The following is a 26104-nucleotide window of genomic DNA, read 5'->3' as shown; positions in this document are numbered from 1 at the left end:
AGAGGGAAGGGAAGGGTAAGGGAAAGGGAAAGGGAAGGGAAGGGAAGAAGTGAAGAGAGGATTAGAGAAGAGAAGAGGAGAAGAGAAGAGAAGAGAAGAGAAGAGAAGAGAAGAGAAGAGAAGAGAAGAGAAGAGAAGAGAAGAGGCCTTCCATGAGTACGTGGAGAGAGGTGGGGCAAGGAAAGCAGAGAAAGCAAGAGAGAAGCAAGAGAGCGAGGGCGGAGCAAGCAGCCCTTTTATAGTGGGCCAGACCTCCCTGAATGTTGCCTGGTAACTGTGGGGTGGAGTTTACCAGGCTGTTGCCAGGTAACTGTGGCGTGGAGCTTAGAAAGAATGCTAACACAGAGCCATGTAGAGAAAAATAAAACTAGACCTTGACCTCACATAATATTCCAGGAAAAAATTTAAATGTACCAGAAATGAAAATGAAGGAAAATAAAACATACAAACGCTGTCCATAAAAACAACATATATTTATCTACACCATGGAGAGGAGGGAAACACGCACAACTGACTCACCACCCAGAACCAATAGTTAGCTGGATGTGTTTCCTTCTGCATGGCATGCTAAAGAACTCCCATCCCCAAAAAAATCCATGGCAGAATTTAGCACAACCTTGTCATTTATATCACGTTTCCAAAAGAAAAGAAGGAAGAAAAACCTAGCCCGCAGAAGAATAGCTGGCATACACAGCTGAACAGAAAAAGAAGTGCAAACAGTTTTGAAGTATATGAAGCTATGCTCTTAATTGTCACTCATAATAGGAACATGCAAATGAAAGCAACATTGAGGTACCACTTCTCATCCAGCAGGCTGGCAAGGGCTCCAAGTCTTCCCACATACCCTGTTGGCAGGCTGGAGTGACAGTCGTTTATACATATTGTTGTGGGAATGCAATGCACATTGATAAAGCCTTGGAAGAGTGGAACATGAAAATGATTTCACAAAACTATAGAAACATTTATCCTTCCATCAAACTGTCTTAACACTAGGACCCAACTGTATGCCAGAGAATTTAAGAGATATTGGCACATTTATTTTTCTTACATACTCTAAGAACAAATAATAGGAAAGTCTTAATGAGCCCAAAAAGGATGACCTGAACTGACCAGGATATCCAGCGAGGTCTTCAACACTGCAGTGGGCTGTGAACAACACCTCGGGCAGATAGCAGCTCTGCCCTACATCCACTAGATATCTCCTGCACCCCTCCTTTCAGTTGTGACAACTAACCCTGTCTCCAGACAGACTGTCTTCACTTTTGAAGTGACTGTTAGACCAGTTGGGAACATTTTATGCCCTTTGTAATTCCTAATTCTAATAATAAGTGAGGTGGTGTGGTAGGAGAAATGTGTATGTACACCATATTGACAAAACAGATGAGAAACCGTGTGCTTTAGATAAAAGTTATCTACAGGAAAAACAGGAGGGCAGGGAAGCCAAGCTTCTTTAAATTCTTTCATTTTTTTCTTCAACAGTCTAATGACTATATAATGTATCTTGATCACATCCACCCCCATTCCCTCTTATCCCTCTCCCTGTCCTTTGTACATCCTTTTTCTTATGACTCATTGAGAAACTAAACCTCCCTGAACACCCATTTAGTATGATTTTAAAATGACAAAACAAAATATTAAATGTTGAAAAAGCAAGTATGTGAGTTAAGCCTGTACCCAAACAGAACTGACATGGTTTCTTCTTTAACAGCGACATAAATTGGGCACATACTCAGGGATGAACCCTTTAGGAATCCTAATAAATCTGCCTATCCCTGGTGCTGTCTTTTGTGAACATGTCTAGGTTCCATAATAAAGTCCCCAGGCTCCTTGGTTTAAAAAGCCACTGCTTCAAAGTAAGTCCTGAACTCTTCTTATTGGTTCAGGTAATAAATCATTCTCTATCCTGAAAATAATTTCTAAAATTTGGAAATAAATGGAAGCACATTATATGTGAATCCGATTCTGGAGGAGAAGTAAGGCAATGGATGTTAATCATCTAATCCAACTTTGAGTTCCTCCTTGGAGATTCATCTCAGGAACAAGAGCACTGAAAAACAATATCAACTTGTTTTGGATAACTATAATGGAAATGCAGACTTTATTATTCTGAGTCCTTTGCATTCATATTTCAAACAAAACAATGACTAATTATGATCTTGTCACTGATTATAAAAAATGTCAGCATCAGAAAGGGGAGAAACAAATGCAGAAACAATGACACCAAGTAAAAATCACTAAAATTGGAAACATCTGGGAACTCATGAAATTTTGATTATTATTTAGTTATCTCCCAATTTTGTCCAGTTGATAAAAGCAAATTTTAAGTCGGTCTACTGAATTCCCAGTACTGGATCGCAATCTCAAAATAGCATTTCTAACAAAAGAAAGAAAAGGAGAAACCAAAGTGAATTTCTTTTGGAGCAATGGATAATGCAAGAATAGAAAATTGTTCAAGACAATCCTGAAAAATATTACCAGTCACGATTATCAGAAAGTAAGGAAGCTGTCTAGGATCATAGTTCAATGCCAAAGTGCTTACCTAGAAGAGTAAGGTACAGTAAGACCCTAGGTTCTGGCCCTAGCACATGAAAACAAATCAATCAATCAATCAATTAAAGAAGAAAAAGAGGAAGGGAGAAAAGAAGAAAGGGAGTAAATGGAAGAACAGCAGGACAGTGTCTAAAAAGATCTTCAGGCTCCAACCTAAAGACAATGGTGTTGGCCAAGGAAAGCCTGCCCATTGCAGTAAGCATGAGTATTGCAATGAAAGGATGGAAGAGTCAAATATGTTCTAACTAGTTAGGGAACCAGAGGGTGAATTCTCATTGTGCTAGAAAACTTACCATTATCATTGTGCTATCTCACCCCTCCTCTGGCCAGTGCTCAGTAAGCATAACAAAAGTGGAGGCTGAACAATGGGAAGAGCCAGGGGTTGGGGAGAACAAGAGCAAAACAGTGTCTTCTGGACATGACAGGACAGTTGCACTCAAGTCCTCAGAGCAACTGTTGTTGCCCAGCATAAGACTTGCGCAATATCAAGCCAGTCCACATCCCAACAGAGAAAAGAGTCATGAGCTCTCACTTCAGCTGATGTTCTGGGGGAGGGAGAGTCAGTTTATTTAAGGGTGTGGCCACTGGTAGCTAACCATGCTTCAGTGACCCCTTGAGTATATGAAGCACAAATTGAACAAACTGAGTGGGTTAGTTTTAATTTTTACTTTAAAATAGATTTATTTTTTAAAAAGCCACAGTCATTTGGAAATAGGGACTCACAATTAAGAAAATGCTTCCATAAGATTCCCCTATGGCACATCTGTTAAGTATTTTCTTGATTAATTATTAAGTGATAGGGCCCAACCCACTGTGAGTGGTGATACTCCAAGGCAGATGGTCCTGCGTTGTGTAAGAAAGCAAGCTGAATAAGTGTCTCTTCATTGCCTCTGCTTCAGTTTCTACCCCAGGTTCTTCCCCCGACTTCCTTTGATGATGAACTGTGATATGAAAATGTAAGATGAGTTGTTTTGGTCTTGATCTTTATCACAGCATATCACATAGAAACATAACTAATAAAATAAATGCAGACCAAAACTTGATAGAGCATAAATCACACTTAAAAATATTCACCATTGCCCTCTCTCAGTGGAGCTAGGGAAGCATCAACTTATTTTGAAATAAGGGAACGAGTTCGTAATTACCCTGCCTTTCCTCTACGTGATAATCAAATAGCAACTAAAGACCTGGGAAGTTTCTTTTATGGAGCTTTTTCAGCTAATAAGCAAGGACATACTCTAGAATCGGTACATTAAACATTTTAAGTTTTCCCACTGAATAATCTTTAATGCTCTGCAATGACTGCTAGCATCATAATATAAGAGAGCAAGCATCATAATATAAGAGAGCAAACCAGAAGAATACATCTTCAGAAATGCACGGCATGACTCTAGAAGGATGTTTACAAAACTAAGTAAAATTGAATAGGAACTCAACCTGAAGCACATCATGCTTCCTCAACCATCCTAGCAATGGATAACAAATATGAGGGCTGAATGTGTTGAGAAAAGCCACGGGGATGCTGCAAGCAAAATCAGACTGGAAACTACACAAGAAAAATCTCAGTCTTTTGCATGCAATAATCAGCATGGGGAAGAGAAAATCATGAGGATTTACAAAGAGATAGAGGGAGATTCTATAAAGTAAAATACAAAGGGGCATGTTAAATACAATGCTTGAACCTTTTGTACTACAAATAAAATTAGTCTATTTATGCATGTATATAGTGTATTTAACAATGGAGAAATATTAGCACAGTGTGTATATTTACCATTAAGGAATTGCTAGAATTTGTTTTTGAGATAGGGACAATATTGCTATCGTAAGTATTTGCCCATGTGTTTTTATTTATTCAACGAGACCCTACCTCTTAGCAACACATACTGAAATGATATGATAACTGTAACTTGCTTCAAAACAATCTGGGGTGTCAGGTGGGGATGATTAGGAAGACAGATGAAACCAGATTAGCCTTAAGCTGATCTCTATCAAAGCTGAGTGATTAGCATAAATCCTGCCCAGAAAGTTCCACAGCACAGTGTCTTATGAAGAAACAATGGTAGCTTCATACTATAGCTATCTGAGCAAGGGTTTGGCTAGTCTTCTCTCAGATAAAGGACAAGCACAGGGTAAGGCACTGTAAGGCTGCCAAGAAGCTCTGAGCACAGTCCATCTTACCCGAACGAACGCCCTCCTTCCTGTACCCTAGCGCATATTGATTGCTTTCCCCCTGTCACACTAATTACCTGTTTCATTGTTGAAACAAATACCTGGCAAAATTTCAGGGTTGATTTTGCCTTATAGCTTGGTAGGATATGTTTCACAGTGATGGGCAAACAGGTTTCAGGACTGTGAGGAGCTGGTCAGCTTGCTTCCTTCTTTTTTTTTTCCCTTTTTCTCAATTTGGTACTCCAGGCCATGGGATGGTGCCCCTAAAATTCTAAATGGGCCTTCCATCATCAGATAAAACTCTCTAAAAACATCCTCAAAGTTGTATCTAAAAATGTATCTCCAAGGAGATTTCTGATCCAGTCAAGTTGGCAAAGAAGTTTAATCCCTGCACTGTTATCATGTTTGTCCACAATAAGAAATGACACATAGATAGGATTTGAGGCAATAGAAGCCTCCAAAGGAAGGTCACCTTGTAATCACGCACATTGTGCCCCAGATAAGTCCATAGAATTACCACCTCTCATAGCTATCTCAGCTGTTCAATTATTAATGAGATTACAGATCCAACCATAATTGATGTTGGCGCTAATGTGAACTGATGGTTTGCTGTCAACCAGTTACTGCCAGAATGTTTTCATAAGAGAGCTTCCTCTATGCTGAGATTGCTGCTAGAAGCTAGGATCCAAGTATACAAAGGGGGAAAACAAAAAAGGTGACCTCTTTCATTAGCAACGGATGAGTTGATGTTTTTTATCACTCTCATTTTCTTTTAACTACAGGTATTTATCAAAGTGCTAGATAATAATGATAATGGCCCAGAATTCTCCCAGCCACATTATGATGTGACAATTTCTGAGGACGTGCTTCCAGATACAGAGATCCTGCAGATTGAGGCCACAGACAGAGACGAGAAACACAAGCTGAGCTACACCATCCACAGTAGCATCGATGCTGTAAGCATGAGGAAGTTCCGGATGGACCCCAGTACAGGCGTGCTCTACACTGCTGAGAGACTGGACCATGAAGCCCAGGACAAGCACATCCTCAACATAATGGTAGGACCAGACTTATAGTTTTGCTCTCCTGGCAGAACTGTCAACCAGCGAAGGCACATACCTCAGGAAGCCAGGGACTTTAAATTCTATAAACCTAGATTTTGCACTGCCAGGTTGCATGTGGTTTTTGCCTTTGTATTACAATGAAGAAGTTACTGTTTTAAGATAGCAACTTCATATTTCTTGTCCACCTGAAATATTAGATGTATTCTGCAGGTGCTGGCTGTTCAGGAAATGCTGCTGGCGTTGGATTAGAGAGAAAAGCAACAGATGGTGTTCTAACTTGGGTTTGTTTGGAGCCATAAGGTTGTGTAGAGAGTTTAGAAGAATCACCTGATTAGTTCTTCACAAAGTAGTATGTGTTCAGTCCACATGAAGCTCTTGTCCTTGGAAGTATTCAGAGACCCAATCTATGAAGATGTACTGGTATTGGACCTACTGGTAATACTGGTGACCCAAAAAGAACTGAACATACATTAAATCTTCAGAGGTCCGTGGTTCTAAATTCACTTGCCTTCCTTTAAATTATGTAGAAGTGTCTTTGCATTTACAGTAAGGTTTTTGGTTAATCCATACAGTGGGTAAGAAAGAGGAGTAAAAAATACCATTGATTCACTTATTGCTTATAATCTGTCCCTGTAAGGAGCCTCAGAGCATCATTGGCATGTACAGCCTATGCCTATCAGGGCCCCCATTATACTCCTGAGGAACAGGAGGGATGGCAGTGGTTTCGCCTTATGTACTGACTTAGTTTCGGATGCCTTATCCTATGAATACCCAAGTCATCAACAACAAAAACAACTTTTTCCTTCACTGGGAATCTTCTTGAACATGAGGTAGCTTGAGGGCCATCCCCCCAGCTATAGTTTCCACTTAAGGCCCCAGGAAACCAAGGGTTAGTTCCTAGAGGCCCCCAGTACAGCACTATAGCCATTCATCCATTCATGGACACCCAACACTGAAATAGACAGTCCTCACATTCTTGGGGCTAATGTTCAATTCTTAAAAAAAAAAAAAAAAAGAAAGAAATCCACAAATAGAGTTTGGTTTTATCTTTGGGCATGGCCAACCAAGCTCTAGAAGTCCAGCATGGCACACTGTCCATCATGGTGCTTACAGATCTTTTACGATGAAGCCTTACAGTGCTGACTGACCCCATTCTCGTTGTTTTTCATGTCATTTATGTTCATCTTTTCCTCAGAAAATTAAAAAATGAGTTAGGTTCCTCACTGTTATTCATTGTTTATATAGGTAATACTTAGAACAAACAACTGTTCTAGGTCACCTTTCCCAAGCTTTGCCTATTCATTCCCTCTGTGCACTAATCAGGAAAATGCCTTTCCCCTCAATAGCTCTTCACGTATGTGCTCAGTGTCTTCACTTCTCTCTGGAGTTACACAGTCTAAAACAGAGCCAACCATGGGCATTCAGTTAACAACACAGCAGATAATAACGGTGCCACATGGATAAAAAATAGATTATATACAAGCTTCAGCCACATTCAATTCAGGGGAATCTTAAAGTTATTTTTTTTTTTTTTTTTTTGTTTTTTGGGAACGGGGTTTCTCTTTGTAGCCCTGGCTGTCCTGGTACTCACTTTGTAGACCAGGCTGGCCTCGAACTCAGAAATTCGCCTGCCTCTGCCTCCCGAGTGCTGGGATTAAAGGCGTGCGCCACCACGCCCGGCTTGAATCTTAAAGTTATTAAGCAGACTCATTTGGTAAAATAACACTGAGATTCCCAATCTTAGAAGTTATTATTGAATGCATCTTTCCAGGGCTCATGTTTCTCTTATAGCTCTGAGCTGTGTGCCTAAAAACATCACTTGTCCCTATTACCATCATGTCATTCCTTCTACTTTTTCCTTTGTATTTCATCCAGGAAGTTGATGTTGTTAGGCTACTCTTCCTCCTCACAATCAGGGCCTTATATATGTATTGCACGCTGGCATTTAACTGTTTTGTATTATGCCTTTCTCTTGGCTTGCTTGTATCACCCATTCAGAAGACTGTAATCTTCTTGAAGGTAGATAATATCTAGTTCACTACTGGACTGTTTTACTTACACCATGAACCTGACAACATAAATAGCAAGAAACATTAGTAAAATGAATGAATGAAGGAATAAATGGCAGAAACAATACTGTACTCATTAATTCCTTCCCTTAGCCAAGTCTCTATCTACTATTTCATGGCTGTATATAAACACATAGCAAGGAGGAAGTGGCTGTGAAACTAAATGAAAGGACTGGACATGAGATGCCCAGGAATTAAATCACAGGCCAAGCATCCAGTGAAACAATAGAGATGATGTTGCCCTGCTCTCAAATGGCTCCCAATCTCTCTCTCTCTTTGTCTATCTCTGTCTCTCTCTCTCTCTATGTCTCTCTATTGCTCTCTGTGTCTCTCTCTCTATGTCTCTCTGTTAATCTCTCTGTCAATCTCTCTCTCTCTCTCTCTCTCTTTCTCTTTCTCTCTCTCTCCTGTTTTCATAGTGCTTTGTAGCTTTGTAAGACTGGATCAAGCATTTTGCATGCAACATCTCATTTTGTCTTCTTAACAAACTTCCATTGAGTTCTTTACAATTCATGTTTTCAGTCCTACTACTTCTTATATTTTGCCTAAAGGTCAGAGATCAGGAATTTCCTTACCGAAGAAACTTGGCCCGAGTCATTGTGAACGTGGAGGACGCTAATGATCATAGCCCCTACTTTACCAATCCACTGTATGAAGCATCAGTGTTCGAATCAGCTGCTCTGGGATCAGTTGTTCTGCAAGTGACAGCTCTGGACAAAGACAAGGGGGAAAATGCAGAACTCATATATTCCATTGAAGCAGGTGAGAACTGCAGAGACCATAGCACAAAGCATGACGCCCCACCCTCAGCAGCACATCCCATCCTATAAACTTGGCAACCTACTTATGCAGTGATGTATAAAGTTCTTAGCATTTAAATATTGGCAGCAAAGGAAGAGCTTCCTTCCTTGTATTCAATCTTGGAGTTTTCTGAAATGAATAAAAGAAATGTATAATAAATTCAGTGGGCTGAACCCAGAAACCAACAACCTATAGACTGAAACTAAAATAAGCAAAGTTGGGTTCACTTACCAGTGGGTGGGCTGCAGACTTTAGAATCCCAGTGTGCTCACCATGAACACAAACACCTTTCCTATGTGGAAGAAGTCTGACCAACAAATTGGTTGGTAACTACAGGGACTGAACTGCTTGCTTAACCAGACAGATAAATAAATAAGAGCACTTATGTCAAATTTTTGTGTTATTCAAAGGATATTAATATCTAAAGAACAATTTATAGATGGTTTGAAGATGGATAGCTAAAAACCATTTATGACAAAGATGAATGTCCAAGCAGGAAAAGAGCCATGAACCTAAAAGAGACAAGTCTCCTTTATTTGTTCTGTGTTCCTTCCTCCGTTTTGTCATTTTTGAATATTCACAAGGCACATTCCCAAAGTGTTCTTTGGCATGTCTGTACTGTGAAATGCCAAATGTACACTCTTTCCATGCCAGCAATTTTCCTTCTCATAAATGTAGAGCACTTGGTTGAGCAGCTGAATTAAAATAAAAATGGTAGGAGATTAGTTTAGGAATAGAAGTTTGAGGAAAAGCAATGCCAATTATATATGTATATGTGTGTGTGTGTGTATATATATATATATATATATATATATATATATATATATATATACCGCCTCTATCAAGTGTACAAAAAACCAACTTTCTAGATTAGGTGCCCAAATTTTAAATAGGTCAGTGTTAACATTCACGTGGAAGAAAAGGAAAAAGGAAAAATACTGGTCACTAATGACCATGTTCCTAAAGAGTATTCCCATGTATTACTGTTGGCTTTCCAAAAATCTAAACTTATTTAGAAAATCTGTTTTATACCCTTTGGTTAGCCCATAATATTGGTAACACTGCATTAAGTAATTCTTATTCCTTTAGTTTTCAAATAATGAATCTAACAAGAAATGAATATTAACTATCACAGAAGGCATGAGTCAACCTGTGCATCCTCAGCTGCTCTTCCCAAGGTGTCACCTAATCTTATCTTTTCCTTTCCCTGCCTTCCCCATATATATTTATCTCATGACACTGTAAATATTTTGATATAAGAATTTATTTCCATCATTCTTATCATTTTATGGACATTTATCTATATGGCAAGCTGTTTATTACATTTATAAAATTACTATTTTATCTCTCTTAGGCTTCAGATAACTTTTAAACCAATATTTAGGTTCTCAGAAACAGATCCGTTGCATTCTCCCAAACACTGCATCACTTACATTTTTACCTCCATGACTGGAGCATGGAGCACAGTCATTTCTTTAACAACTGATTAAAATACAAGATAAAAGCTATTTCTTAAAACTTTTTTTTACATAGAAAATCTGAATTTCCAGAAAAAAATCCAGCAATGATAGATATATCAAAAACTAGCTTTTGATTATAAGCATGAGTCTAATGAGAATTATAGAGTGCATGACAAACCTGTCACAGTCAAGTTAACCCCTTCTAAACACACAATGCAAACCCTGGCTTATACAGCCATTATACGCACAGCTTGACCCTGGGTCTGTCTGTCCCTCAAAAACAGATAGCCAAAACCCCAGGCCTTCCCAATACACACACACACACACACTCACACACACACACACACACACACACACACAGAGTCCAACCTGAAGCCTGCTTCTCTCTCTGTCTCTCTCTCTCTCTGTCTCTGTCTCTCTCTGTCACACACACACACACACAGAGTCCAACCTGAAGCCTGCTTCTCTCTCTGTCTCTGTCTCTCTCTATCTCTCTCTCACATACATACACACACTCACACACACACACACACACACCACAGCCCAATCCCCGGCCTACCTGTCCATCACACACACAGTCCAACCTGGGCCCTGCCTGTCTCTCACAGGTACCTAGGTGGACCCTAGCCCTTCAGAGCCCTCACAAAGCAGCTCAGCAAGCTCCTTTCCAGATGATGGAAACAAATACAAGAGATGGCTGCTTGTATAAAACACTAGGTTTTATTGAACTTGTCTCACAAACCTCAGATAAGCCAGATTTTATCCTGTTTAGTGGTGGACCATAAACTTCCTATCTTTTACTTGGCCTCTAAAGTCACTACTAAAGCTTTTACTTTGGACTGAAGCAAAGCAGGAAGGCAGAGCTTTGAATCTTCAAGTATGAATCTTCAAGGAGAATTCAAGTTTGACATTTATTGCTAGCATTGCTTGTAAAGCAACAGAATAGAAGTCAGCAAGTGTTGGGAATACACTGGATCCTAAGATCCAGTAACATGGCTTTCCAACCTACCTCTCCTATTGAGCATTCCACAGTAATTATTGAACCTAATCAGTGTGGCAGGGCTGTGCTGTACACCAGATAAGCAATAGGAACACAGCTTCAGCCATATTAGCAAAAGTCTACAGGAGCCACATATTCTAAGAAAACAATGAGATTTTAATTTTCAAACATTTATGAGCTGAAGGAAAGAATAAGAAGGTAGCCAAAGCCAAGGGAAGGACCCATGAATTGAAAAGGGAAAGAGTGGGAAGGCCCAGCTTGGACCTGACATGGGAGCACAGTACCCATGTGACTCCAACAGTGATGGAACAGCAGGACTACAAAGGAGTTAATATATGCCATAGCTTCATTCCTTCTGTGAAACTCTGTTGACCAAGTGTGAGGCAGGACTGACCTAGAGACTGTGAAGTAGGACATCAGCATCAATGAATGTAGACATCATCTAAAGCTATGTGCCACTACATCACTTGGAGAGGACCATTGCTCAAGTGACACGGGTTCTGGGCCCACACTTGCTTAGCCAAAACGTTTCTACTAAAATCCCCCTTATTTCCCATGCCAGACCTATCACAGCCACACCCATGCCTCCATTTCCTGGGAGGTGTGCCTTCCATTCCTAGTTTCAAGGACAGCTCTGATCATCTACTTCATCTGAAACCTTTCTGATGAGTAAACACAATGACTACAGACTGGAGTAATACTTTCGCATTTCTATGGCTGTTTCTACATCTGTCTCTGTGCCTGTGTGTGTTCTTATAGTGTAAGAAAGGTATAGAACAAAAGGAAAGAATAAAGGGAGGGAAGCCTGAAGAAATCCTTGCAACTTACAAAGCAAACAATAACTTAGAAGAATTCCCCATCTAAGCAAAGTCACCATGTGGAGAAAGTCAGTTTTTATGTGATAAAGTAGCATGGGTTACACATGCAAAGCCTGCCGATGGCACACCCTGAAACCAAGCGACTGTGAGGAGGTTCTGAAACTATGCCTACAGTGCTCTCTCTAAAGATGAAGACTGAGCTTAATACAGCACTGTTTAGGTGAGGATAGATAGATAGACAGACAGACAGACAGACATAGATAGATATGTGTGTATGTATATATTGATTTTATATTTGCAGTTATGACATATATACATTCACATAGGCAGATGTATTAGTGGTGATATATGCCAGTCCCAGCTATCCCTCTTCTCATGGGTCCAGGAATGAGGAAGCCCCAGCAGAGGCACTCTCCTGTAAGTGCTCTTATTTCCAAGTTCAAATGTGTACATAGTACTATATTGTTGTTGCTGATGATGATTTTATCTGGGATTGAGATATCTTATTTGATATCATTTTTACCACAGAAAAGAAGATCTGCATTTTTAATATCAGAATAATTAGGATGGAATCTAAATTCTTTCTTACTGCTGACCACAGTATAGACAAGCACCTTGAGAAGAAGGTTTAATCTCCATGGGAGTATTTTAATGACCCTCTTGTAACTCATTTTCCCTTTGATCTCTGTGCTTTAGGGAACACGGGGAATACATTTAAGATTGAACCAGTCCTGGGCATCATTACCATTTCCAAAGAGCCAGATATGGCAGCCATGGGTCAGTTTGTCCTGTCAGTTAAAGTCACAGACCAAGGCTCACCACCAATGTCTGCCACTGCAATTGTACGCATCTCCATCAGCATGTCTGATAACTCCCACCCCAAGTTCACTCACAAAGACTACCAAGCTGAAGTAAATGAAAATGTGGATATTGGAACATCTGTCATCCTGATTTCAGCCATCAGCCAGTCAACCCTCATCTATGAAGTCAAAGATGGAAACATCAATGGAGTCTTTACCATAAATCCATATTCTGGAGTCATCACCACTAGGAGAGCACTGGATTATGAACATACCTCTTCCTATCAACTCATCATTCAGGCCACTAACATGGCAGGCATGGCTTCCAATGCCACCGTCAGTGTGCAGGTTGTAGATGAAAACGATAACCCCCCTGTGTTTCTCTTTTCTCAATATTCAGGCAGCCTGAGTGAGGCTGCCCCCATCAACAGCATTGTCAGGAGCCTAGACAACAGCCCACTTGTGATCCGAGCCACGGATGCTGACAGTAACCAAAATGCACTTCTGGTGTATCAGATTGTGGAGTCCACTGCCAAGAAGTTTTTCACAGTAGACTCCAGCACAGGAGCCATCAGAACAATTGCCAACCTAGACCATGAAGTTATCGCACACTTCCACTTCCATGTACATGTGAGAGACAGTGGGAACCCACAGCTAACTGCAGAGAGTCCGGTTGAAGTCAACATTGAGGTGACAGATGTCAATGATAATCCACCCATGTTCACTCAGGCTGTGTTTGAAACTGTCTTACTTCTCCCCACCTACATTGGTGTGGAGGTTCTGAAGGTGAGCGCCACAGATCCTGACTCTGAAGTACCCCCTGAACTGACATATAGTCTCATGGAAGGGAGTGTGGATAATTTTCTAATGGACCCAAATACTGGAGTGCTCACCATAAAAAATAATAATCTTTCCAAAGACCACTACATGCTGATAGTCAGAGTATCTGACGGAAAGTTCTACAGCACTGCCATGGTCACCGTCATGGTTAAAGAAGCCATGGACAGTGGCCTCCACTTCACACAAAGCTTCTATTCCACCTCCATCTCAGAGAACAGCACAAACATAACCAAAGTTGCTATTGTCAATGCAGTTGGAAATCGCCTTAACGAGCCATTAAAATACAGCATCTTAAACCCAGGAAATAAATTCAAGATAAAATCTACCTCAGGAGTCATTCAGACCACAGGAGTACCCTTTGACCGTGAAGAACAGGAGTTATATGAGTTGGTGGTGGAAGCCAGTCGTGAGCTAGACCATTTGCGTGTGGCCAGGGTGGTAGTCAGGGTTAACATTGAAGATGTTAATGATAACTCTCCTGTCTTTGTGGGTCTTCCTTACTATGCTGCTGTGCAAGTTGATGCTGAGCCAGGAACTCTGATATACCGGGTAACAGCCATCGACAAAGATAAAGGTGCCAATGGAGAAGTGACCTATGTCTTGCAGGATGACTATGGTCACTTTGAAATTAACCCTAATTCAGGGAATGTTATTTTAAAAGAAGCATTCAACTCAGATCTCTCCAACATTGACTATGGAGTCACCATTCTTGCCAAGGATGGTGGCAATCCATCTCTGTCCACATTTGTGGAACTTCCCATCACCATTGTTAACAAAGCAATGCCTGTGTTTGATAAACCTTTTTATACAGCATCAATCAATGAAGATATCACAATGAACACTCCCATTCTCAGCATCAATGCCACCAGCCCAGAAGGCCAGGGCATCATATACCTCATCATCGATGGAGATCCCTTCCAACAATTCAACATTGACTTTGACACTGGGGTCCTAAAAGTCATTAGTCCTTTGGATTATGAAGTCACATCAGTTTACAAGTTGACAGTAAGAGCTAGTGATGCTCTTACAGGTGCCAGAGCTGAAGTCACTGTGGACCTGCTAGTGGATGACGTAAATGATAACCCTCCTGTCTTTGATCAGCCCACTTACAACACAACACTATCTGAATCATCTCTTATTGGAACACCTGTTCTGCAACTTGTCTCAACTGATGCAGACTCAGGAAACAACAAGCTGGTGCATTATCAGATTGTCCAGGATACTTACAATAGCACAGATTACTTTCACATAGATAGCTCAAGTGGCTTAATACTGACAGCAAGGATGCTAGACCATGAGTTGGTGCAACACTGTACCCTCAAAGTCACAGCAACTGATAATGGTTTTCCATCCCTGAGCAGTGAAGTCCTGGTTCAGATCTATATTTCTGATGTTAACGACAACCCTCCGGTTTTTAATCAGCTCATTTATGAATCTTATGTTAGTGAACTAGCTCCCCGGGGTCATTTTGTAACCTGTGTGCAAGCCTCAGATGCAGACAGCTCTGACTTTGACCGGTTGGAATACAGCATTTTATCTGGGAATGATCGAACCAGCTTTCTGATGGACAGCAAGAGTGGAGTTCTCACACTGTCTAGCCACCGGAAGCAGCGTATGGAGCCTCTGTACAGTCTCAACGTGTCTGTGTCTGATGGACTATTTACTAGCACTGCCCAGGTTCACATCAGGGTCCTTGGGGCTAATTTGTATAGCCCTGCCTTTTCACAAAGCACATACGTAGCTGAGGTAAGAGAGAATGCAGCCTCTGGGACAAAGGTTATTCATGTCCGAGCCACAGATGGAGATCCAGGAACATATGGACAGGTCAGCTATTCCATCATCAATGACTTTGCCAAGGATCGGTTCCTCATAGACAGCAATGGACAGATCATCACAACAGAAAGACTGGACCGTGAAAATCCTCTGGAAGGAGATATTAGTATTTATCTGAGGGCCTTGGATGGCGGTGGGAGAACCACATTCTGCACTGTGCGGGTGATTGTGGTGGATGAGAATGACAATGCCCCTCAGTTCATGACAGTGGAATACAGGGCCAGCGTCAGGGCTGACGTAGGAAGGGGCCACTTGGTCACTCAAGTTCAAGCTTTGGATCCAGATGATGGAGCAAATTCTAGGATTACATATTCTCTCTATAGCGAGGCCTCAGTGTCAGTGGCTGACCTCTTGGAAATTGATCCTGATAATGGCTGGATGGTGACCAAAGGCAATTTTAACCAACTAAGAAACACTGTGCTGTCCTTCTTTGTGAAGGCAGTAGATGGTGGCATTCCAGTCAGACACTCCCTCATTCCCGTCTACATCCACGTCCTGCCTCCTGAAACATTTCTGCCTTCCTTCACCCAGTCACAGTACTCCTTTACCATTAAAGAAGATACATCCATTGGAAGCACAGTAGACACCTTAAGGATTCTGCCCAATCAAAGTGTCCGGTTCAGCATGGTTAATGGAGAAAGGCCAGAGAATAACAAAGAGGGTGTCTTCATCATAGAACAAGAGACAGGTGCTATCAAGCTTGACAAGCGCCTTGATCATGAAGTCAGTCCAGCTTTCCACTTTAAAGTAGCAGCTACTATACCCTTGGACAAGGTGGACATTGTATTCACTGTGGATGTAGATGTCAAGGTATTGGATCTGAATGACAACAAGCCAGTCTTTGAAACCTCGACCTATGAGACAATCATAATGGAGGGGATGCCTGTTGGCACCAAGCTTGCCCAGGTGAGAGCCATAGACATGGATTGGGGAGCCAATGGGCAGGTCACTTACTCCCTACACTCAGATTCCCATCTTGAAAAGGTAATAGAAGCCTTCAATATTGACAGCAACACGGGATGGATCAGTACACTGAAGGACCTGGACCATGAGACAGACCCTGCCTTCTCCTTCTTTGTGGTGGCTTCCGATCTCGGAGAGGCTTTCTCTCTTTCTTCCATGGCTCTGGTCTCAGTCAAGGTGACAGATATAAATGACAATGCACCAGTCTTTGCTCATGAGGTGTACCGAGGAAGTGTGAAGGAGAGCGACCCACCAGGGGAGGTGGTAGCCGTTCTCAGCACCTTGGACAAAGACACCTCCAACATAAATCGCCAAGTGAGCTACCACATTACAGGTAAGTCTCATCACTCAGGTTTCCCATGTGCTCTGCTTTCTGAAGACAGGTGGCTATATCAATGACAGGAGGCTGAGATGAGGATGAGGGTGGTGGAGTCTGGTTTTGATTAAGAAGTCTGATTGCATAGGGAGTTAGTTGTTGGATATTCACTTGGCTATAGTTTACAACACCTCCTGCAGTTTTGAAAAACAAACACTGAGCAAACTATTTTAATTGAAGAAATTAAAATAACAGCTTTTTTTAGTGGAAAGAGATGTTTTTCAACTATAATCCCCTTATGAGCTTTCAATAATGCTGAAGAACCATAGTATGTCCCTCATTAAGCTTTATGTGTGGCTTTCTTCTGGTTGAAAGAATGCATCATCACACACACATGCAAATTAGAAATCTCAGTTTGACCTTTTCTGAGAATTCTAAATTTATAACTGAGGATCGAAGGATATGTCTGCTGTCAGCCCTGTTTCCTTGCCACCTCTCTCTGTCTCCCCCAATAGTAAGTAGCTGCTCACCAAAAGGAAAAAAAAAAACCTGAGATAAACAAATAAGGTCACTAAGCGTGCTCAAAAATGTCACCACGGCTCTGGAACACTGCGAGATTCACAACAGAGTGAAAGGTCTTCCCCTGTTCAGGAACAGCTTTCTGGGATGACACACTTTCAGCGATGAAGGAGGAAGGGTTGGAAGTCTAGAAAGGTCCCTTCTAGGAACCACTTGGGACCTGGGAGACAACACCTTGATTCTGAGACTTTCAGAGCCAGAGCATAAGCCATGTGTCAAAAGATTTTAAATAATTCATCAATACTTGTCGTCAGGTGGCTTTCTCCTTAGAAAAACCACATTATTCAGTGTGAGAAATGAATTAATTAGGATGCCCTTAGGACACAGATTCTGCTTAAGTATGTTAGTGGAAAGTTGATTAATCACTGCAGAATCAGATCTGTATTGGAGCAAACACCAAAAGCTTGAGGTTGCCACGCTTCCCCAAGATTCTTCTTTGTGTTTTTCAAGGTGCTACTCCCTTGATGACATTTCTCACTTTTATATATCTTGTGCTTTCTCTGAAAGCTGCCATATTATTCCATAAAAAAAAATTGTATTTCTGCAGTTAAAGACATAGATAGAGCTTCTGGGTAAGGAGAGACAAAAATAAAAGAATAAAGAAAGGATTTGAATTATTTGTATTTAGTTTTTTTGGGGGGAGACACTCTGCGGGACCCTTTTGTACTTGCAATAATTTGGTTCTCAGCCTTAATTATTTTTATATAGTCTCTGAAGTACCAGTAGATGATACAAAGGACCATCCCATCAGCTTCACTAAAGTAATGAGTGCAGTGTAGTTTAAACTCCTCTTACTATTAGCAGAGTCAACCACCAACTGATTTTAATTAGATTTAAGCTTTGCTCTTGATGTAGCACAAGTTGGCTGTGCTGCCTCAGACTAACAAAGGAACATTAATCATTTTATGTAACAAAGGAATGGTGTAGGCTCGCCTACATTGAAAGCATTTAATAGAGAGGTTAAATTTGTGTGTGCTCGAATAATATTCAACTGAAGCACAATTGGATTCTAGCCAGCGGTGGCAGAAAGTGATATTACAGGGAGGACCCAGAGCCTCCTGAGACAAGGTTTCTCGGTCACTACCACCAGCACCTGGGGACAGGTAAGTGTCTCTTCTGGTAGGTAGGGAGATCTTTATATATTGTAGGTTATTTCACAGCCATGCCTGGCTCCTCAACCACTTGATTCTAGTAGCATTTAGACCTACCACAGTCCTGTGACAACCAAAACTGTCTACATACACTAGAAAAAAACTCTGAAAGGGGGAGCATCATTGCTCTGGAGGACAAGTGTGCCTTCTATATATGACTTGGGGCGATTTGTCCTGAGGTTTCTTCACACTGAAAAGTTATAAAGGGGAACCAGGGTAATACTCAGAATTCTAGGACCATATGCTTGTTTGTTTGTTTTTAATGGGTTACAAAGAGAGCCAGTGCCATCCTTACAGTGAAATAACACTTTGCAATATATTTTTCCTTATATTTTGTTTATTGTGTTAGAAAATAATTTTGGGCACATTCATTTCATTTGTTCTGCACTGATTATGTGGCCCAGTCTGGCTTTGGACTTATGGCCTTCCTGTCCCAGTCTCACACTATTGGCATTACAGGAGTACACCACCATACCAAGCATCTCATTAGCATGGTAAACAGTTTATTTGAGGAGAGGGAAATCCATGAATTGTGCAGCTGCAGACTGTTCAGAGCCTCACTGAAGCAGCAGGAGGGACAGAGGCTTCCAGGAGGCTCCCCAAAGTGTGTTTCATTGGCTAATGTGAAATAATCAGCTTCAGGTTACCCCAGCAGAGGTTCTTTGTTGGATATTTTTTTGGTTGTTTGCCTTTTAGCATTTACATAAGGTGGAGATATGGACTCCGCCTAGGGGAACCCAAGGCAATGGGCTCTCTGTGTCATGGCCTCTTACACGGTTGTGTCACCTATTGTCAATCTTCCCCTTTATAACTTGAGCTGTAGTGGTGAAGCAGGGAAATTTTGTGGTCCTGGCTGCCTCTGTGGCCCTGCTGTCTAGAAAAATGGCCTTGAGCAGAGGATAAATAATCCTGAGTACCAGATAAAGGGCCACCTCACTCTTGCATCTGACTACTGTCTATTGTCATTGGCCAACCCTTTCTGGGCATCAGAGCTGACATGATTTCCCTCTTAGGGATGAAATGTCAAGTGTCCTTCTTCCCTCTTCCTGCCTGTGTCAAGATGCTCTAGTGTTCACCAAATTCGTGAAATGGAAAAGAAATCTGTTTGGGCCATTCCTGTCTATCTTGTCTTCTTTCCACCCACTTTCACCAGCCACTCTCTTCAGTTTGACTTAATTATGTCAACTGTGTTTCTTTGAGCTGCTTCTTAAATGACCCCTTGTTAAGACTATTTAATACCATTGGTTTGCCCTCTGTGGTACAAACTTTTCTCCCCCAAATTCCAATCCTCATGAGAAAGTCCCCAGCAGTATGATAAAGCATTCATTAAAAGATTCCTTAACAGAACTAGCTGCCTTGTCTTGATTGTATAATCAACTCAGCAGCTAATGAAATTGTCTTGGTGACAAGGACTACAGTGTATTACAGCCTCTCTCGAGGCTGAGTGGAAAGACAATTGCATCATCCCAGGAACCAATTGATGGTTCACAGTTTGAATCTGATTATCTTTAAGGGAAACTAAACAAAAGATCATCCCAGCTTCTCTCTGTGGATTTTATTCTCTTGTAGATTTTATTCTTTTACTTTCTACACAAGATGAACATATAGATAGCATGCATTTTTGCAGGAGAAATTAAGGGAGTCTCCGCCCTTTTCAGCATCATAAAGATACAGTGTGAGGGGCACTTGAATATCCCCATATGGACTCTCACATGTGTGTCCCACTGTGAGTTCTCAGAAGCTCTGTTTCCACCACAGGAGGGAACCCCCGAGGACGGTTTGCCTTGGGCATGGTACAGAGTGAGTGGAAGGTCTATGTGAAGAGGCCTCTGGATCGAGAGGAACAAGACATTTACTTCCTCAATATCACTGCCTCTGATGGACTCTTTGTCACACAGGCCATGGTAGAAGTGACTGTCAGTGATGTAAATGACAACAGCCCAGTGTGTGATCAGGTGAGCTTTGGGGATGAAACTGCTGTTTAAAAACTTGACTCACCCCTCTAAGATTAAGTTCAAACCCATTGCACATTGTTTTCTTAAATCCAGGCTAATATCTGCTCTTGTCTTCAACTGAATATAAGAGGGTAAGAAGTAGAGTCTGGGATAAAATGTCCCAAATGTGAAAGGAATCTAGATAGCTGGCAAGACCATGTGCCCAATCCCTATGTCTCTCTTCCAATTAAACAGAACTGGTGATACTTAAAGCTAACCTTTAAGGAGTTCATAAAGGATCTCACACCATCTTTGTAAACCACTGGATGAGAGAGATGAACCCTACACTGCGAGCCTGTTTAGAGATTACACAGCGGTCAGTGGCAGCACTGTTGCTGAGTTGGATTTACATCAGAAGAGTCTTTCCATCACTGTAGAAACACACAATGCTGACACAAGAACGAGATAGCATTTTTTTTTCTTGCCAAAATTAAATAACTGTTCATCTGTATTTCCTAAGCTGTGGACCAGAGGACAATATACAATATTTGTGTTCGGTAGCTTAGAAAAATGATGTATGTAGATTTAATCTCTTATGCTAAAGCCAGATATTACCCAGGACTACTTAAAGAGGTGGAAATAGCCCCAGGGGCCTATTTGGTCTCAGCACAGAAATGGACACAGTAAGTGTGGAATGAGCATTGAGTTTCCCAATGCAGCAATGTTATCGGCTTTCTACAGCACCGTCTTCTTACCAGCCATATCATCTATGCATGATACATACAATAAGTGCACCATAAATACTGTAAGTGAATGTGCACAGAAAAGGTAAGGCAAGGAATAGACTAAGTTTTATTACACACTGCAATATGGTCTGAGGCAAGTGGGGAAAACTGCAAAAGCTAAACCACAGGAATGAATCTTAAACAAATGTGCTTTAGTAGTATCTCTAAAATTGTACCGCAGGTAGTAATGATTGACTTACTCTTGCTGACCTCTGCCCAGGTTGCATATTCAGCATCACTTCCTGAAGACATTCCATCAAATAAAATCATCCTGAAGGTCAGTGCCAAGGATGCGGATATTGGATCCAATGGAGATATACGATACTCACTCTATGGATCTGGAAACAATGAATTTTTTCTAGATCCAGAAAGTGGTAAGGTGAAATTTATTCTTTGTGGAAATGTCATTATTTATCCATGTAAGCGTTTACCTACTCATGTAGTCTCATCATGAATAGATAGTTACTTAGCTAGAGCCTTGACATGAGACTCTGCTCTAGATGTTAAGAAATAAGCGCTTCACAGTATACAGATGTGGGCACTCTGGGCCACAGGAACTTGATTTGGGTTAGGGTTGGAACTTTCTTTTTCCCCTCCCCCTCCTTTTCTTCCTTCCTTCCATCTACTTTCCCATATTACGAGCACTAAATGACCATACATATCTCTGTGAGTTATGGCCAGGCTCACAAACAGTGGAACAGGAGCTGCATCACAAATGCTAGTAGCCATGCAAACTGAAGTTTGATGCTTAGCAAGAAGAGTTTCTTCATGATGAAATACCTTTGGTTCCCTTCTGATTGTTACAGCACTGTTGTCTGGATTTTATTAAACATTCCTTCCCTATTTAAGGGGCAATGAGGCCCCAAATTTCCTTGAATAATCAGACAAAAATGATAAGGCAAAGGGTTATGTAAACTGAAGTCAGATGCCTGAACTGAAGGCCAGAGCTGATGGAAAAGTCGTTTTGTATGGCAGCAAGTTATTTCCATGTTGTGGATTAGGTGGTTCATCTAGTGACAATTTTTAAATGAAGTGTAAAGAGTGAATAGCTTGCATATTTCACATTCTGTGTTCATACCAATGAACTAAATCTTCAAAAGTCAGAGGTTTACTTACGGATCCTAGTAGGAAGCATGGATATAGTTACATGAAAACATGTTCCTTAGCTCTCTGGACCCTATTGGAAGATAAGCAACCTATAACCATAATAAAGAAAGGAACAGTGAAAGGGCTGCCCAGAAGTGCAAAGGAAGCCATATTGGAATATCACAGATGTAGCTGATACTGTGAGGAAATAAGATGGGAAACTGAGGCAAAATTCTAAGAGTTGAAGCAAGACACTGAAGGTTTCAGGAAAGAGAACGTCAAGCAGAGCATGAAAGAAGGAGGCAGCATCTCTAAACAGACAATCCAGGGTCTTGGATGTCCTCCTGAACAGCCAATTGGAACTTTTTAAATAAGAGGGCTGAATGACTCAGTGTGGCCTGTGTTGTTTTGTCTACTAAGGTTGATCCTTGTGGTGCTAAATCCTACATTAGTTACTTTTTTAGGCTCTGTGAAAAAGAAAGGCAAAGCAAAGAAGGAGGGCTTTAGCCTGGCTCTCAGCTCTAGGGTCCAGTGGATCACAATGACAGTCACATGGCAGGAGCTTGACATAGCTTTCACAGTCAGAATACAGAGAAATGAACGCCAGAATTCAGCCGACTCTTTCCATTTACAGAGTCCAAAGATTCCAGCATGGGGAATGGAGCCTCTCATATTTAAGATGGGTTTTTGCTTCCCAGCCAGCCTATTCAAGACAATCTCTCAGAGAAATCTCTGATTTAGATAATCCCTCTTAATTGTTCCAAGAACCGTGACTCCTATGGGATTCTAGGTAGGACCTGTCAAATTGACAACCAATGTTAATCATCACAGGGGCCCTCAATATTTTTCTGTGAAAGCCAGCCAGTTTTGATGGTTTTATTTCCCTCTAAAATATGGGATTAAAATGGCCTGTTTAGAAACAGGATATTGTGTTCCTGGTCTATCGGCCATGAACACCAGGGACAACAATGTACCTGGAGCCATCCATCCATAAAAGTCTCCTCCATTGCCAAAGGGGGGAAAAAAAAACTCAGGAAATTTTGCAAAGGAATTAATTAACTTGAAGGTCAAGGAGTTGTTTTGCCATTGCATCTAAAATTCTGTGATATTTTCCATGATGCCTACAAAATTGAATTTTCTGTATTTCTTCAATTTATAGGGCACTTAGGCTTTATGTCCTTGGTTTTTCTTGTATTTGGAATTTTTCGTACAATTGATTTTCTGTTTTTCCATGAAAAGACCATTTTTGAAGAGACAGACCAACTATGCTGCTATCTCGTTTCACAGGTGAGTTAAAAACCTTGGCCGTGTTGGACCGAGAGAGGGTCCCGGTATACAACCTGATTGCCAGGGCCACTGATGGAGGCGGCCGCTTCTGCAGTTCCAGTGTCCTCCTGCTCCTGGAAGATGTGAATGATAACCCCCCTGTGTTTTCTTCCAACCACTACACTGCATGTGTCTATGAGAACACGGCCACCAAGGCTCTGCTGACCAGAGTGCAAGCCATGGACCCTGATGTTGGTAAGTTAATTCCCCAGCCAGGCTTCTGCCACATTGGCACACTGCATGTAGGAGAAGGTTTTAGAGGCTTCTCCAGCTAGAACATGTACAGTAAGCCAGGTTTTAACCCTGAGCTGCCATGCCTCTTGTCTTGATTGAACTCCACATCCTGGTCCTCTCCTCTTTGTCCTCCTCCTCCTTTTTTACCTCCTTGTCCTTTAGAGTCCTAGAAAGAAACTAGGCATCCCTCTATATTGTAACTAAGGATGTGGGAATAGGTTATAGGCTATGACCATTTGCTTTCATGGTTTTCTTTTCTTTCTCTTCTTTTCTTTTCTTTTCTTTCTCTCTTGCTTTCTTGCTTTCTTTCTTTCTTTTTAAATAAAAGCAATAGCATTTCTACTTGCCTATTCCTCCCAAACACAGTTAAGATGCTGTGTTATACAGCAGGGAGAGTTCACTTCTAGTTCTATGAAGACTCACATCACAGCCTCAGCTGAAATATGGCAATATTTATTGTACTGCCCCACAGTGCAAAGACCAATTGCTAAATGTGCTACAGGTCCAATGTGGATTTTCTTTTGAAACTGACATTTTCAAAAGTGCCCCCCACCCCAACCCCCACCCTGTCACTGACAAATAGACATCACTAGGCAGGGTGAGGGTGAAAACATAAGGAAGAATTAGAACTGAAGTTGCTAATAAAGTTTTTATGTGCAAATCCTCTTGACATGATGAGATGATGGGTTAGAAGAGATTGGAGTTAATTGCAAAGTAGACTTCCTTAAGAATGCATAAGTTATTGAGGTGACTATATGATGGAATATAAATATGAAAGGGCACACAGAGCCTTTGGTTGTTCTTTTTAAGAGCTGTAAATCAGAGGACTAGAAATGATGGGGTGTGTCTCTTATGCTAAGCCTTTATGCAATTCAGTGCCTTATGGCTTAATTCTGAATTGACAGAAAAATTATTGGACTAATGGAAAAGCAAATACATTATAATTAGCTGAAAACAAACGTAGCACCCAGGGTCTCTTCATATTTCTCCTTACAGGAATTAGAGGCTACAATTGAATTATTGCTCTTATCACATTAGCATAATTTTAAGGTCAAGAACTTATTCTTTAAAAACATGTATATTATTGTGGAAAAATGGCAAACAAGAAAAGACTGTTTATTAGTACATAATTTTGTAATAACTTCAGATAATCTTTTAAAACAAGGATTATAAAACATGAACACATTTGGGGAAAGAGGTCAGAATTAATGCTAATGAGTCTTTTAATAATTTAAAATTTGACTTAAGGATACATAATTAGCCCATAGATAATATTTCAAAAGCTGAAAGCCTGAATTCTGTCACATGCTCCCTTCATGAGGTGACCAGATGTATTCATGCTGTCAGAGATAGAGAGTAGACACACAAGTCTGGTTGCTGCACAGGTCTTAGACCGTGTGAGGGTGGGGTGGGGTAGAATTGCAAGATCTGACCCCAGAGCCTAGTCTCATGCTGTGGTGAACAACACAGTTAGCTATGTGTCCTTCTTTCACTTTTGTCTGAAGAGAAACAACATTGGCAGATGGAGGGGGAGGAATGTCTAAATTCTGGTTGTTTATCAGGACAGAGATGGAAAGACCTGGGGGAAGAAAAGATTAATGGAGATCTTATTATACCTTGATCTTCCATTTCTATGATAAGTAAACGGCTTCTCTGCAAAGCCTCACATTGAAACCAAGGACCTGGGTGCCACAGACACCAGCCATCTTAGTTGGGGTCTTATTGCTATGAAGCAACACTATGACCAAGGCAACTCTTCTAAAGAAGACAATTTAAATGGAGATAGCTTACAGTTTCAGAGGTTTAGTCCATTATCATCACGGTGGGGAGCATCCAGGAAGATATGGTGCTGGAGAAGGAGATGAGAGTTCTACACCTTGATCTCCAAGCAGCCAAAGGAGACTGTGTTCCACACTGGGTGGAGCTTGAGCATAGGAGACATGAAAGCCTTCCCCCACAGTGACACACTTCCTCCAACAAGTCTACACCAACACCAACAAGACCACACCTTCTAATATTGCCACTCCCATGGGACCACACATTCAAACACATGAATCTACATAGCACTAAACAGCAGCTGCTTGATAAGTAGCCACAGATCCCCTCTACAGACCAGTCCTATACTAACTGATGGCACAAGCTGATTACAATTGCAAACCATCCTTTAAAATAATGAAGAACTTTCCATCTTTACAAAAAATCTTTATAAAGTTTCTATCTATATAAAAATTATTTCATGTTGAAATAATCATAGATTCATAGAAATTTTTAACTTTGACCAAGCCCAGTCCCCAGTGGAGATATCCTGCATAGCCTTAAAATTGTT

General features: G+C 41.1%; 1 protein-coding gene across 6 annotated transcripts in view; it reads left to right on the top strand.

The window, feature by feature from the left end:
* Fat3 (FAT atypical cadherin 3) overlaps window positions 1-26104 on the top strand; it is a 576147-nt gene that overhangs the window by 476331 nt on the left and 73712 nt on the right. For all 6 annotated transcript variants that reach the window (XM_021172484.2, XM_029481733.1, XM_029481734.1 and 3 more), the window contains 6 exons: window positions 5502-5777; window positions 8404-8614; window positions 12628-16701; window positions 20172-20368; window positions 21353-21506; window positions 23506-23739. In XM_021172484.2, coding sequence (XP_021028143.1) covers window positions 5502-5777; window positions 8404-8614; window positions 12628-16701; window positions 20172-20368; window positions 21353-21506; window positions 23506-23739 — 5146 coding nt within the window. The remainder of the gene's footprint in view (window positions 1-5501; window positions 5778-8403; window positions 8615-12627; window positions 16702-20171; window positions 20369-21352; window positions 21507-23505; window positions 23740-26104) is intronic.

Source organism: Mus caroli, chromosome 9 (assembly GCF_900094665.2).
Source record: "Mus caroli chromosome 9, CAROLI_EIJ_v1.1, whole genome shotgun sequence".
NCBI lineage: Eukaryota > Metazoa > Chordata > Mammalia > Rodentia > Muridae > Mus > Mus caroli.
This window is presented reverse-complemented; position numbering and strand designations above follow the sequence as displayed.